The 13,009-nt window shown below is 38.4% G+C and overlaps 1 protein-coding gene across 2 annotated transcripts in view; it reads left to right on the top strand.

Moving 5' to 3' along the window:
* FAM169A (family with sequence similarity 169 member A) overlaps nt 1–13,009 on the top strand; it is a 39,240-nt gene that overhangs the window by 19,903 nt on the left and 6,328 nt on the right. The window contains exons 6-12 of one of the 2 annotated variants that reach the window (XM_032676076.1): nt 796–975; nt 2,357–2,485; nt 5,904–6,019; nt 8,224–8,278; nt 8,650–8,788; nt 11,296–11,461; nt 12,297–12,503. In XM_032676076.1, the coding sequence (XP_032531967.1) occupies nt 796–975; nt 2,357–2,485; nt 5,904–6,019; nt 8,224–8,278; nt 8,650–8,788; nt 11,296–11,461; nt 12,297–12,503 (992 nt within the window). Of the gene's footprint in view, nt 1–795; nt 976–2,356; nt 2,486–5,900; nt 6,020–8,223; nt 8,279–8,649; nt 8,789–11,295; nt 11,462–12,296; nt 12,504–13,009 lie in introns of both variants that reach the window. The other variant, XM_032676075.1, reaches the window with a different exon arrangement.

Genomic DNA, 13,009 nt, shown 5'->3' on the forward strand with positions numbered 1-13,009 from the left:
CTTAATGCCATTGTATGCCACCCCTTTATCACCACTGAGTTCATAGCTACCCTTGGAATCACAGAATATTCTGAGTTGGAAGGGACCGACAAGGTTCATTAAGTCCAGCTCCTGAGTGAATGGACCATAGAGGAATCAAATGCCACATCCTTGGCATTATTAGCTCCAGGCTCTAACTGGAGTACCTATGTGTTGTGACAGTCTATTCCATCTTTATTAAATTATGGATAATATGTTGTTTTGGGGAGAATTTCAATGTAAAGTCTCCTAGGTTTTTTTGTGTCTTCATTTAAAATATCAGAATTATTGTTTCAGTCTTTAAATAAGAACTGAATTAGTCTTCAGATTTGTCCTAAGTAATGTAATCAACATAAAGGTGCAATTCAAAAATTTTGTTTTCTCCTACTCCCTCCTCCATCTTTCAGCTTCACTTTTAGAACAATTTTCCTATGGAGTTGTATAGTGAGATTTCAAAGTGAGCCTTTCCTTTCTGTCTTATCTATTCTTTTCTGGTACTACAGACTTTTTCTATTGTATTAATCTATTGATATATCTTGGCAACACTATGAAGCTTGCCCAAAAGAGACAATAAATTACTGATAAAAATTATTTATTTTTAATAAAGTTGTAAATTATTTTTATAACTTTATACTACTTACTATTAAATAGTTCGGTATTTTTATAACCTAGAAAACTTTTTATTTGAATATGCTAAAATCCATGCTGCAGCATGTCAGTCAACATCCAGTATGTAACCCATACTGATGGATATTTTTTTCCTCTTGATTATTTCAGGAAGTGTTTGTAACTCATTTTTTCATCAGAAGTATAAACTGACCGTGCTAGACACAATGTTTGTGAGAAAGAAACATCGTGGGAAAGACTCTGGGCTAATCATGTTGGAAGACTTTGTGGATTCCTTTACTGAAGGGCCTCTTGGCCTACGATACCCACTGTCATCCTTTGTGTATACAGGTGAGCTCTTTAATTTATTTTTCTTTGTGGTTTCTTCACATGTCCAGGTGAGTCGTGTCATTCAAGTTCCGTATTTGTGGTCTCATCCTCAGGTTCTATATTAAATGTTCTGTGCTTTAGAGAGGGCTAAAAATCCTGATTTATTTAAGATGAAGTAGTTCTTGATTAGATTTTTAATCCTCTGCATGAGACTAAGCTATTCAGACTCTGTTGGCTTTCTGCTACTGTGAAGTTTACCGCTGTCATCTTCCCCCCACCAAGCCTGAAGAATGGGCTGAGGCGTTTCTGTGCGTGATCTAATGTATATCTTCTTTTTAGCATCTTTTTCTTGCACGCACCTAAGCCTCATGAGGTCATTTAATTTATGCTTTCTCTGAACTTCTGGTCAAAAGGACATACTAGGCTACTTTTTAACTTATGTATCAGAAGGCACAGTTCTAAAATAAAAAAAAACCTCTTAAGGTTCTTCCATTAGCAACCTAAGAGAGCTGTGTCATGTAGGAAATGACATGGATTGTGGAAACTATGTTCTTGGGACTGTGTTAAGGCAAGAAGTACATTTCTTTTGCCCTATTTTTATCTGGCTTTCTTAACTACTGGAAATTTTCTGATTTTCCAACTACCACTGTCTGTTGCTGGATCTGGTAAGACCTGGTTTGTTAGGCTTCAAACAGGAAAATGATTTGAGCAGAATTCGATGACTAATTCTTTTCCATAGTCAAGAAATTATACAGTGGGGATCTTGTGTGCTGAGAGTACGCATCAGTAGGGAAATAGGTGAAAAGTGGTAATTTTCCTGGCAACTGCTACAGAATAATGACAAAGTATGCAACTTCAGCTCTATGTTTAATACATGTATAGCGAGAAAAGAGGGGGAAGGAGAGCAGAATGGAAAATATTCTAGAAGTGAACAATGAGTGGATGGTTAACTATGCAATGGTAATATGTTAACATTCCCAGAGAGTGCTTTTCACCAGTGCCTATAATAAAGTGGGGTAACAAAAATAACTCGACTACATCATGTGCTTAAGAACTCTTCCATCCTGAGTTGAGTCTTGTGATTGGCAGGAACAGTGACCAGTGAAGTTGCAAAACTCTCGAGTGGGTACGTAGAGAAGAAGAAAAACCCATTCATCTTTGTTTGCAGATAATAATGGAAATATTTAAACATGAAGAAAGGATAAGTTGAGAAGGATCAGTAGGGTAAAGCAATATTATGTTTATTTCAGACTTGACTGTTTTGTTAAGCAGTTCTTTCTGTATTTGTTTATGTGTATGACAGTAGATTGCAAAATAATTTGATTTCAGTAAAATTTAAAAACTGAGCCAGAACTGAGTATGTAATGTCTATAATATAGTGGTTTTTCTTATGTTTGCTCAGCTTGTAAGCAGTATCTTGAGAAGTACCCTGCAGATAAAAACCTTTTGTGGCAAGTGGAGGGAGCAGGAGGTTGGTTCCAAAGAAAGTCTATTATGTCTATAGTGCAAAAGGAAAATCTCAAAATTGCAGGTATGGATACTTTGTTTTTTCATTCTCTGACACTTTTTAAAAGTTGGACAAACACTCTACAAGTACAAGAGTGACTTCTGTGAACACTGCCTGTGGAAACTAGCAGAAAGATTTTTATTTGTCCTGAGACCTGTGAGATTATGTCCTTGACACAGGGTGAACATTACTTAGCAACAACTAAAACAGTGTTTTATCAACATTATTCTCATAGTAAATTTAAAACACAGCACCGTACCAGCTACTAAGAAGAAAATTAACTCTGTCTGACCTGAAAGCAGGATAGCATGCACTCCTTACTTTTTGTATCATTTACATCATGCCCAGGTTCCACGCTTTCCAATACACCGTCACCTTTCCTATCTTTTGATATATAAATACACATCACACACCTCTATCATTCCTTTAGTCTAGGGGCAATCCCTATAAAATGTCCATTGAGTTAATTTAGTCCATGATTTTGGGGTCCACCTGTTATAACAGTCTTTCAGGGCAGAAAAGATGGTGTGTGTCATGTTGGATTGTTGCATGCTGAAGCCAGTTCCATCACCACTACACTTGTCTGGTTTTACTGTAGTTCATTCTTCATTGATCTGGCTGATTTTTACTGTAATGCCCTTGATATGACAATTGAAAGGCAATCAGTTTCAGATCCCCAAATTCAGAGCAGTGAAGACAGGCACTGTGAGGTGCCCAGTGCAGTGATGGGCATATAACCACCATAGAAGAGACAATATACAGTGTTATGTAGCAAGCAACATTATAGAATTTATTGGCTACTCTCACCCAAAATCAAATTCCCTTGAGGTATGCAGTGGACTTACCCACCTAAGTGCACCCATGTCCTTGTATAATTCCACGAATATATTTGCCTTTGCCTGAGATAGGAATAGCCCACATTATTTATGTGCACTACAGGAACTTTATCCCTTTCTACAGTGTGTAAAATTTTGATCAAGCAGGGCCAGACTGACTGGCAGATCCCCTTACCAGGTGTCTTTTGCTACATGTATGTCCTGATGTTTGAAGGTCCTGCTACTCATTTCTCCTGGATAAATTGATAACAATTCATTGTATCATTTCATTTTTCTGAAGGCTGGTGCATGGTAGGGAGTGTGATATTCCCACTCATGGGACTTTGGCCCAGTTGTCTATGGGGTTGTTTAGGAAATGAATCCTCCTGTCTGATTCTGTTCTTTCTGGCCCAGTGTTCCAGGTGGTGGTATGGAGCGGAGGATACGTTCTCACCCTTCTAGTGGTTCCACCATTATAAACACTTATCCTGACTGGTTTGGGAAAGTGCGATATAGTCAATTTACCCAGCCCCTCCATATTTATATTTCTAACATCATTCTCTGTGCTAGAGGGGTTTTAATCACTTGGTGTGCTTAACTGCAGTGCATGTTTCACATTTATGGGTAACCTGTGCAATAGTGTTCATGGTCAAGTCTGCCCCTGGGTCATGTGCCCATCTGTAATTTGCATCTCTTCCTTGATTACCTGAGGTGTTATGGACCCACCAGGCTGGAAATAATTATGTTGCCAGTCCTGATCCACGTGAGCCACTTCAGTCTTAGCAGCCTGATGCATCTGCTGATTGTTCTGATGTTCTTCAGTGGCCTGACTCTTGGGTATATGAGCCTCTGCTTTCACAACCACAATGCTGTCCGCCTAGACAGCATTATCTTCCTGCAGTGTGGCAGCTCAGATGTGCTGCCAGTTGCTGCTAGTTGCTGCAACCACCTCCACAGGGCATTTGACACTACCCATGAGGCAGTATAGAGCTAAAGTATTGGCCATTTTTCTCATTCAGAAATGACTCAAGTCAGCCGGATTGCCTTTGCCTCTGCCAACTATTTACCTTCTCCTTCAGCAGTTTCTGTGACTTGTTGTGGTGGATTCCATCACTAATCCTTTCCTACAAATGTGGCACAGTCTATCAATAAACAAGGCATATTGCTTCTCATTTTCTGGCAATTTCATATACAGTGGGGCCTCTTCAGTATGTGTCACCTTCTCCTCTGGTGACATTCTGAAATCTTTTCTGGACAATCCATGACCACTTTCAAAATTCTTGGATAACTACAGTTTCCTATTTGGGCTTATTGTTTGATCATTGATTGACCCACTCCATGCAGCATCAGTTGCATGATGTGTGTAGAAGAGACCCTTCCTTTAAACATTCCACTGAGCATAGGCAACCAGGGTGCCAGGAGGAGCTGTGCCTAAGTACCAGTCCCTTCTGAAGCAGCTTGAAACCGTTTGTATGCTGCCAGTGTCTCTTCTTCAGTTGGAATATGGTGGGCTTCTGATCTTCTGTGTCCCTAACTCCAAAAACTTAGGGGTCAACCTCAAGTCTCTCCTGATGCTTTCTCCCAGAAGCTCCAGGCAGGACCATTCTCCCTGGCTGTAGAGTAGAGCACAGTTTTTATATCTTGCCCTGGCGTAGCTGGCCCAAGGGCTACAGCATGAACTGTTTGGTTGGTTCAAGGGCTTGTCATTGCCCAGGGCCCCATTTAAAATAGTTCTTCTTCTGGATCACTTGATAGAGAGGGCTGACAATCAGACTGTCATTTAGAATGTGTGTTCTCCAAAAATGCACAATGCCTAAGAAAGCTTACATTTCCTTTTTACTAGTTGGTGGATACATTTCTGTTATTTTGTTAATCACATCTGTTGCGATCTAATGGCATCCGTCTTGCTGTTTTGTTCCCAAAAACTGGATCACCTGTGCAGGTTCCTTGACCTTACTTTGTTTTATGGCAAAACCATCTTTCTCTCTCCGTAGTGGTCCAGTTGCCGTGGTGACATAGAATGTCTTCCATGAAGAGATAACCCTTTCTTCATGCTTGTCAGGCAACTAAGTGCCATGCCTGCTTGTCCCACCTCAGTAGGGTGGGGAGGAGCATCTGCAAAAAATATAAAACATCTGAGTTGAGACAAGAACAGTTCAGTAATTGAAATAAAATTAAATATAAGCATGATATAATAATAACTGTAATGAACAACAAAACCAGAGAATTAAAACCCAAGAAAGAGAATTGGTGCACCGTCCAGTTGCAGTAATTAGACCCTCCCAGTTTATATACTGGGCATGACATTCTGTGGTATGAAATATCCTTTTGGCCAGTTCAGGTCAGGTGTCCTGGCTTTGTCCCCTCTCCAGCTTCTTGTGCACCTGCTCACTGGGAGAGCATGAGAAAAAGTTCTGAAAAGTTCTTGACTTAGGGTAACTACGTTTAGCAGCAACCAAAGCATCGGTGTATTATCAACATTATTCTCATGCTAAATTCAAAACACAGCACTGTGACAGCTGCTATGAAGAAAAACCCCAGCTGAATGCAGGACAGATGGTTAATTTTTATGTAAAGGTACTATACTTTTCTGTTTCCCCATTTCCTCTTTTAAATCTTTACAGCAGAGGCCTCAAAGAAGGAAAATAACAGTTTGCAAACAGAGGATAAGCTTAGTCAGTCTGCAGTATCTGAAGCAAGTGGACAGAGGACTGAGAGGACTGAGCTAGAAACACAGCTAAATGTAGGTACACAATCTGTTACCTCTTTTTTTTGATTGTGTTGTTACTGAAAAACAAATTGTGAGAAATTGTTTTTGTCCATCTCATTATAACTGAATTGGCTCAAGTCCATACTACATATAGAAAAGACAAATGCTTTTATTACTTTGTGTGTGGGTGTAGTGTTTCCCATTGATGTAACATCAATGACTAAGCTGGGATTAAAAATACCTTTTTTATGTGTGTGTGGGCAGGTGGGGTTTCCCCATGAATGTAGAAAGTCTGTGCCTACAGCTGTCAGGGTCTGTAATTTGAGCTGTTTAATAGCAGATTACATAAAGGAGATTATTTCAACGGTCTGTGAGATTAAACTGTCTAGAAAGGCTATGTGTAAAGGTGCACATTCACGATGTAGTTCAATACAATGGAAAGTGTTAAGTTTGCATACAGTTATACTTCATCCATACAAAAGGACTACAGATTTCTTTGTATGTGCTTGATATATCAGCCAGATTTCAGCTACACATGTGGTCATGAGTATATTTGTGGGTTTGAACATTATGAAGCTACTCCTCTATCTCATGTGTTCTGAGGCCACACAGAATGTGAATGACAAGAATCTGTAGCTCCAAATACCATGGGCATGGATGTGCTTCAGGACTGTCTGTAGTAGTGACATGACCATGCTTTCATGGAAGTCAATGCTTTAATTAAAAATGGGAAATAATGGCTAAATAAATACTCTCAGCTACTAAGATCTGAAGTTAGATTTGGAATGTAAGTCAAATGTCCCTTTTCCTAGTTGAGAAAATTAATATTTTCCAAAGCAAAACTGACAGAAAGTGTTGATGTTTTCAATCTCTCAATAATCAGAAGCTGTCTTTCATTCGTAACAGTTTCTGAAGCATCACCTCTGAGTTCTAGAGTCAGATTCCAATAATAATCATATCAGCAAAATGATCTAATAAAATGCATGATTTGGTTGTAGAGTTATATGGATATACTTGGAGAAAATAACAGAGCGATAGTAGTTCCTATGATTTTTATCACTGTGAGATAAGAACTAGCCCTTGTCTCTTGGCTCCAAATCCTCATAGTTTGGTAGAATTGCTGGCATCTCTATAGTTGACATCTGCAGTATTTATAAGCAGTTCTGCAGTGATTTGAAAACTGATGGACCACCAAGAAAATAAAACTTCCCACCTTCCCCCAAACCATGAAAAACATACCCCAACTTTCACTTTCACCTTTCACTTAGTGCTCCCTATTTTGTGTGTTTTGATGCTAGAATAATTTGTTAGTAGCTTACAAATTCTTATGTATTTAAAACTCACTTGAAACTATTTCAAATAGCAGAATATAGACTTGTCCACTTTTTGCTGGCCTTCTTGCGTGGTACTGGAAGTGAGGCTGGAAGAGTGAACCAGCATGCTGTTATTGCCAGTTCCAGATTATTTGCAGCAGCTAAGAAAGAGCAATGTGCATAACTACATTTTAATGTGGACAGCTTGTACCCACTTCACTAAGTGCTGAATCCTCAGCTAACTTGCAGAAAAAAAATCCAAGTGTTGGGATGGTGTGGAAAAATGAGAGACAAAAGAGCTCTAGGGAGAGGGAACTCTGACCTCAGCAGACTCTTGGGCTGACTACGCATGTAACCTGCATTACTGCTGATCACTAATTTCTCTTTTTCTTGTCACATCTCTTTTTTTTTTTTTACATAGGCTGCCATATTCTGTTTCATGTCATGACAAAAATAAAACTGTAGAATATAATAGTAGTATAAAAATAAAACTTTGCAGGTAAATTTTGCCACCTACTGTATTGTAGTCCCTTGGGTTCATGAAGAAAGGGGGAACAAACAGTAAAAGACTTCTAGCATTTAATTATGTGTACATTTATGATAAACAGAATTGTTAAAGAAAAAAACTTGGCAGTATTGTTTATAATGACAGGTCACTTTCAAGTCTTATCTTCTATGTCGAGAACGCAAGTAAAACACAGAAAAATTAGTCATACATGACATAAAGATAATTCTAAAAAAATTAAGATTTGTTGAGAGATAAGACACTTAGATATAAATTAAGAATTACTGTAGCTGCTGTTCCATGGGATCATTACAATGAAATAGTGATCTAGAAAGATGTAACCATAGGTAGGAAGATGAAGGTATTTTAGTCAATTCAGAAAATTTTAGAATAACATTAACTTTGCTTTTGCTTTACAGGCTAACTCGCAAAAAGGTAAAGAATCAACAGCTGTCCATGCAAGCACATCTGAAGGTAAAAATAGCCTTCATTATCATTATTGCAGTTAATGTAGATCAGTAGTTTTACAGGCTCTTACAGCTTTCCATCATCCTATAATGATCTGTAAAGTGTATAAAAAAACACTTTCCTCTAAGTGTTTAAAAAATGCTTTCCTCTAAGGTGCTGAGGCTCAACTCATAACCCTCTAGAGGAAATCAGATAAAAACTGTTATGGCAGCTTGATAAAGGTATTATTCAGAAAAAAAATACCATAATGAAATGCTGTTTTAGTTGGACTCAATTCTTTAATGAACTATTGGGGGTGGAGAAATTATATGCAGATCTTAAACTGAATTTGTTCAATTGAATTTATTTTGGGGTTTTTTTGGTGTTTTTCTTCCAAGAGCCTTACACAAGTCATGTTCCTGTCTGGACGCGAAGTGGTCAATTAAAACGTCAGGGTATAAATAAACATAGACAGCAACCTGAATCTGAAACTTCCAAAGGAGATGATGAAAATGCTCTTACTGCGTCCAAAAGCAGGTACCAGAAGCCTGGATTGTACTGATTTCTTATTTTGTTGCTTGGGCAGTCACAAATTGCATCAGTGTCTCAGAGTATCCTACTGGTATTTCTGCTGCTTACTTCCTATGTAACTTGCTTGATTTTAAAATTACTGAAAGTAAAGTCTGATGTAAGAAAGAAAAGTGAGGCATCATCTGAAAGAGTAGCAGCAAAGTGTAGTATCTCTGAAAGCTCAGCAGATACTAGAAATAAGATGTATAGAAATAGAAGTAAGAAAACAGTGAGGGCTGTGGCTGTTCTGTTACAACTGAGTCTGCGCAATGGTAAAAATATCTGTATTCATACAGCACAGTTTCTTGTGATAATGTAACTGGACTTGTATCCACAATGCTGTGTGTGATCTTTGAAGAGGTGTCCCTTCCTGACTTCTTGTTATGGTGGCATGTTGCAGTACAATGAAGTCTGACTGTTTACTTTAGGAGTTGATTATTGCTTGTCACTTAATAACAAGGATTATAAGAAACAGTATTTCTTCAGATAAAGCTCTTTGTTTATATAAATTTTAAACCATTATATCTAATCTTACATCCTGAAAAAAAAACATCTCCAGTTTTAAAGTTGTTATCCTGTGGAATAACTGTCAAATGTGGATGTGAAGAGTAGTGTGGCTTGTGTGCCGTAACAGTTCTTACAGGACAGGGCTTGGAGTACTAATTTGCACTGGCTTCCATCTGGAAAGCAAAACTGTGTCTATTTGAGTAAATAAATAGCCTCCTCTTCCCTTACAGGCACACTGCCCACCCCAGCCTGCTCCATGGTCTCTCCCTGTCATTTCTTTTCCAGAGAAACCCACTGCAACCCTGGAAACCTCTTTGAAGAACCTGAAGACAACCTGATTATTTTCTAGGAAATCACTTAAACTTGTTCCATTAGGTTTCTTCAAACAAAATTAGTTGTGGGGTTTTTTTATGTGAAGTTGAAAGGTCTTCAGCTAGACACAGCCTTATTTTGTGTTTTAACTACTCTGTGGGACTACAGATGCTGTATTGCTGTGCTGCATTGTCACTGGGCTGCCCTAAGCTGGTTCAAAGAGGCTAAATGACACTGTTCAATGCTGCCACAGCTTGAGTAATGCTTTGCCCTTGTTAACACTAATATTTGGTAGTGGTATGTGGGAGGATTAGCCTTATATTCAATATGTTAATATTCTTGGGCCTTACAAATTAAGCCGTGAGGTGCTGCTGCTCCTTTGAACAGATGGTGTAATATGGAGGTTTTGAGCAGAGCTAAGGGATATCGTAAAGGCAACAGAATGGGATTTCAGCTTGGTTCTTTCTTTCCATGCACCTCAGCAAGTGAACAGGGTCTTCTATTGGGGACTTCCTATGGAGTGTCCTCATCTCAAGACTAGCATGTGGGCATAAAACCCTCCAATACTGCCTTTACTATGAGATCACAAGCAGACTCCTGCAAATCTATGCATGTGATTTTTTCTTTGTTTGTATGTGGTAGTTTCAGTTCATCTAAACTTTATCATCTCAAAAGTGAGAACTGAATATTTGAGTTAGTGTTACTACCCATCAGGTGCATCAGCATTTCATCTTTAGCTTTTATAATTCCATAATTTTAAACCATTTCTACAGTGTGTGTAGGAGGGGTAGAAGCAGCTGCTGCTTTTCTTACCCCTTTGTGACTTTCAAATATCTAATGTATTGCTACTTTCTAAATTTAAAATAATAAACTTAAAGAAATTTCTGACTTCTTTCCCATAAAATGGAAGTGAGATAGATATTATCATTTTATAATTGCCAAAGCAATTTTCCTTCTGATGTGGGGTTTTTTTCTTAATGAGGAGTTAGCCATTTTTAGATGCCTTTAGTTTTCTTGATTCTCATGTCCTATGGCAAGCATGTGATACTGCACTTTATAAATGATTGTAGTGGGTTGACCCTGGCTGAATGCCAGGTACTCACTAAAGCCGCTCTCTCACTCCTCTCTGCAACTGGATAGAGGAGAGAAAATACAACAAAGGGTTCATGAGCTGAGATAAGGACCAGGAGAGATCACTCACTGATTACCATCATGGGCAAAACAGACTCAAAATGGGGACATGAATTAAATTTGTTACTAACAGGATCAGAGCAGGAGAGTGAGAAGTAAAATAATCTTAAAAACACCCTCCCCTCACCCCTCTCACTCTGCTCTTACCTGGCTGCAATTTTCATCTATACAATAACTTCTTTTCCCCTTCTTAAATATCTTATCACAGAGGTGTTACTATCATTCCTGATTGGCTCAGCCTTGGCCAGCAGTGGAGCCACTTGGAGCCACTTGGCATTGGCTCTGCTGGACATGGGGGAAGCTTCTGGCAGCTTATCACAGAAGCCACCTCTGTAGATCCCCCGCTACCAAAACCTGGCCACAGAAACCCAATACACTGGTTGTGAAAGAATTTCCCTGCTGAGATCACTAAAATTATGTATTAATCTAAAAGATTAAAAGATGTATCTTAATACCTGCTGCAGGCCAGAACTTCTTGCCCACACATCTGAAAGCTCTGAAGACTTGGTAGAAGTACCTAAGGTGGATACTGTTGAGAAGGATGAGGAAATAATTGTTGAAAACGAGGACCAGTCTGTGTTAGAAGCGGAGCTACATACATCACCCCCCGAGAAACAGAATGAGAAGGAGGTGAGCTGGATGTGATAGCAATAAGAGTTTGGAATACAGCTACAATTTCTTTTAAATATGGTCCTTGCTGCCTTGATCCATGTGACTATCAACTCTTTGATTTTTTGCACTAATGCTTCATTAAGAAATATATCTGAGAAGCTTACACTAATATAGAATTAGTTTCAGGGAATATTCCACTGTATCTATTTGGAACAATAGAGTTCATAGAATCTTCAATAAGGTGAATTTCTAGCTTGTCTAGCAACCTAGTTTTCTTCATTGATTTCTCCTAATCAGAAATTCCAGAGAACTGGAGTAAGGTCAAGATCTGATCCAATATCACTAATTAAAAAAAAAAAAAAGTCTATGTGAAGAAGCCAATAGCTAGTCTGCTTCAGTGACTTCTCTTGGCTCTTTCTAGTTGTCCCCTTAAAACTTGCCGGTTCTTTTATCTTCAACTTGTTAATAGCTTGAATTTAAATCTCTGAGTACCCTTTGTGCCTAGCAATGCCTCCAAGGTTTTATGTTCTTACTCATGGGTGAGAAAGTCAATCTTATGTTGGGTTCAAAGGATGACTTCAGCATGCATGCAAGATGCATAAAAACTGATTGGCTTGGCACCTAACAGTGTAAGCTATGTAGAAATTTCGTGCAGGTTACAACACCAAGCTACTAGTCTGGTTAAGATAGCTACAATGCATTAAGTTCTGCCTTCTTAGTACACATTTCTAGGTATCCGAGCTATCTGCTTCTCACATTAAACTGCAAATTTAGGTCACAGGATACACCCACTAGTGCTGGGGAGCAATAGCTGGACACAATCTTGACTTAAAAATGTGATTTATTTTTTTAGGAAACTCCATCAGAACCTCTTAATGGTGAGGTAGCAGAAGAAACTGGTAAGACCTCACTTATGGCTGAAGAGGAAACAGCAAATGAAGTTCTGAGTGGCGAGTCAAAATTACAGTCTGAGAGTCAAGGAAAAGAACCCTTAACACTGTTTGTTCCATTAATCCTTGAGTCTCCAGCAAAATCTTCAGAAGACAGTGTATCAGAAAAGGTGAGATAAATGAAACAAAATGTGAAGTAATTTTTCCTTTAGAGTGTATGTATCTTGCAGGTTTAGGGTTTTTTCTTTTGTTAACAGATAGAAAGTAGCCCCTAACATGATGTGAAATTATTGGGAGAAGCAATTATTAGGCCAGATAATGTAAATCCGTAAGGGCAATATACTAACATTTATGTTTCAGTATGCAGAATGGGGACATATATACATGTGATAACCAAAAAGAAAGATATGTTTGCTACAGTTTGCCTTGGCTGTAATGAAACTGCTATTTCTCACTAAAATATTAGTTGGGTATGAGTGAAAAGCCACATCCTTATTTGTCTAGCAATTCTTGCCTGATTAGGTGTACAAGTAATTAACTACTGCTAAAATACCTTTCTAGAACACAGGTTTTACTGGGTTTTGTTTATAGTGCAAATGCAGATTGTTATATGCTAGCAAAAATAACTGTATTTATCTAAAATATTTTTTTCGCCTTGGGATTAATTTCAGAATGC

This window comes from Chiroxiphia lanceolata, chromosome Z (genome assembly GCF_009829145.1).
Source record: "Chiroxiphia lanceolata isolate bChiLan1 chromosome Z, bChiLan1.pri, whole genome shotgun sequence".
In the NCBI taxonomy this organism is placed as follows: domain Eukaryota; kingdom Metazoa; phylum Chordata; class Aves; order Passeriformes; family Pipridae; genus Chiroxiphia; species Chiroxiphia lanceolata.